General features: G+C 34.5%; 1 protein-coding gene across 3 annotated transcripts in view; it reads right to left on the reverse strand.

The window, feature by feature from the left end:
• Positions 1–412: 412 nt before the first annotated feature.
• Positions 413–2,395, reverse strand: part of DPY19L1 (dpy-19 like C-mannosyltransferase 1) — a 47,692-nt gene continuing 45,709 nt past the window's right edge. For all 3 annotated transcript variants that reach the window (XM_042816989.1, XM_042816986.1, XM_042816987.1), the window contains one exon: positions 413–2,300. In XM_042816989.1, coding sequence (XP_042672923.1) covers positions 2,144–2,300 — 157 coding nt within the window. In that variant the 3' untranslated portion in view covers positions 413–2,143. The remainder of the gene's footprint in view (positions 2,301–2,395) is intronic.

Consider the following 2,395-nt stretch of genomic DNA (forward strand, 5'->3'; position numbering starts at 1 on the left):
ACTCACTAAAACCAGCCACTGCATCAAATAAGGTGCATTATTATTTAAATACATCTTGGAACATCAGCTTTCAAGCGTTTCTTCAGTCTATCAGTATATGACATTCACTTTTGATTACCTGAGTTTAGAAATTTAGATAAAGAGCATCACTTTGAATTGTCTTCCAAGCTCATTTGGTGCCTAAATAGTATATGGCATTTCCTCACTGTCTTTCCATATAGACGTGCAGTGATATTCCAGTCAACAAGGAGGCTGGAAAGAAGGACATGAGTCTGTTGTAATCATCTGAAACACTTCCATGTACTGCTTAATTCAGGATTCAGCTTCAATTACATCTGCTGTGCTAACCGTATTAAACTTCATTGTAATATATGAGCAGAAATGTAACATCCATTAGAAACGTGAGAACAACTTCCATCTTTTTCTTTTTTATTGAACCACATATAAGTACATGTCAACAGTTGGCGTAAATTCCATAAAAATACAGTACCTTTTTGTGCTGTAACACTAGTCACAATGTTTATATAAATATTTTTTTCTCCTTCCTTGAATTCAATTAACATTTTAAAAATCAACTTCCCAAAAGCCCCCCCCTTTTTTTTTTTTGATATTTTCCTTATATAAATTGTTCCAAAATCTATTCTGTAAAAGTTAAAAAGCTAGTGTATTTTCAGCCATTCTCCCTCACCTTTCTCAATAAGACAGGTTTTAAAAAAATAAGAAGTCTCAGAATACTGATTAGCTGTTACACTACAACTCTATCATAGGTTCCCATTTAATTATTCCTTTTATACATACAATAGATGCTATTCCTATAGCATCTAATATTACCAGATGCTAGTAGGGCTGTAATAGACTAGCCATGTCAATAGACTGATGTCAGAACAAACAAACAAACAAAAAAAAAAAGAAAAAAGAAACATGAGACTTCAGAAGGTCTTAAACTGCAGGATCACCATTACTGTGATACTTCCCATGACAATAAATATACAGAAATTCTATGTCTATCAAAGAACTGCAGGTGTATAGCTATCTTGGGAAGCGAATGCTAAGTCCTTTACTACCCAAAATGTTGGTGTGACACCAAGATGACAGAAAAAATGAAGAACCACACACCACTGTTTGACTATACTCATATCACAGTTGGGTTAAATTCAATTTTTCTTGAATGGTAATGATAAAATCCAGGCAGGATCTAATAAAAGGGGGGGAAGAAAACAGAGCATAAAGTTTGAAAGTCGTTTCTTATCAAGTTAGGCGCTGAAGGTCTAGTTAAGGCAGTGAAGAATTTATTTTAGTATCTTTCTAAGGCTATTAAACAGATTTTTTTTTTTCCTGAATAAAGCATTTTCCCTTAAAAAAATCCATTTATATTATGCCAGCTTATTCGGAGTGCATAAGAATGCTAAAAATCCTTAGACACCAAAAAGCTAAACTATTGCTTGCTGCAAATATTACCCTTATTAGTCTTCATTTTTAAAATCAATAAGGTTCCAAGAACATGCACCTAAATAATAAAGTTTCAAATCCACCTACAAACTTTTTCATTTCAAAAGCAGGCTTAAAAGCATGTGTCAAGTGATCCAAAAATGACCAATGTTCTTAATTCTGTCAAAGAAAAAAAATGAACTTCTCCCCGACCCGACTAGTGAGACTAAGCAACTTTCCAGAGAATTTCTACTAAGGACCACCTCGTCCAGAAGGGCGACGGCAGCAAAAGGAACGTGAGAAATGTGATGCCAGATGCAATAGCACCATTCCTTTGTCTTAAGCTGCTAGCACCAAAGCTTTAAGAAAACTTGCTTTGCTAAGACATTCTGACAGTCCCATTTCACAATATCATTGGTTCTGAGAATGAAGGTACTTTCCATAGCTACTTTTAACTCCTTTTGGATCAGTGTTAAATAAGATGTGCAAACATATAATCATTTGCATAGCAAATCTCAAGGGACTGACCCTGAAATAGAAATCCAAACTGCAAGGTTTAAGATATTTCTATAATCAGAATTCACTTAAAATGGTAAAAAATAAAATACACACTTTTCCATTTTAAGCCTAGTAAAAAAATGTGTTTCTCCTTTAGAATCCTCATAGTAACTAGTTTAAAAAGGTTGAAAGATCGATGCTTCACTGCATTGAAATGTTACTCGTTTGGAATCTTCAAGACTCTGTAATTGCTGTTCTCAAATACTGTGATGAAATATGGCCTGGAATCCTGGCTCATCAGGGTACATAAAGGAATTCGGCCACTATTAGCAGGATCTTCCACATCCCAAATTTCAGGCATGCTGCAACCAGGCCTAGAAGATATTTAGATATGAGAAATGAAGAAATGCCATTAGGGAAAAAAAGAGAGAAAGAGAGAAAGAGAGAAAGAGAGAAAGAGAGAAAGAGA

This window comes from Centrocercus urophasianus, unplaced genomic scaffold (assembly GCF_019232065.1).
Source record: "Centrocercus urophasianus isolate 14NV4802_14NV808 unplaced genomic scaffold, USGS_Curo_1.0 seq_16, whole genome shotgun sequence".
NCBI classification, from domain to species: domain Eukaryota; kingdom Metazoa; phylum Chordata; class Aves; order Galliformes; family Phasianidae; genus Centrocercus; species Centrocercus urophasianus.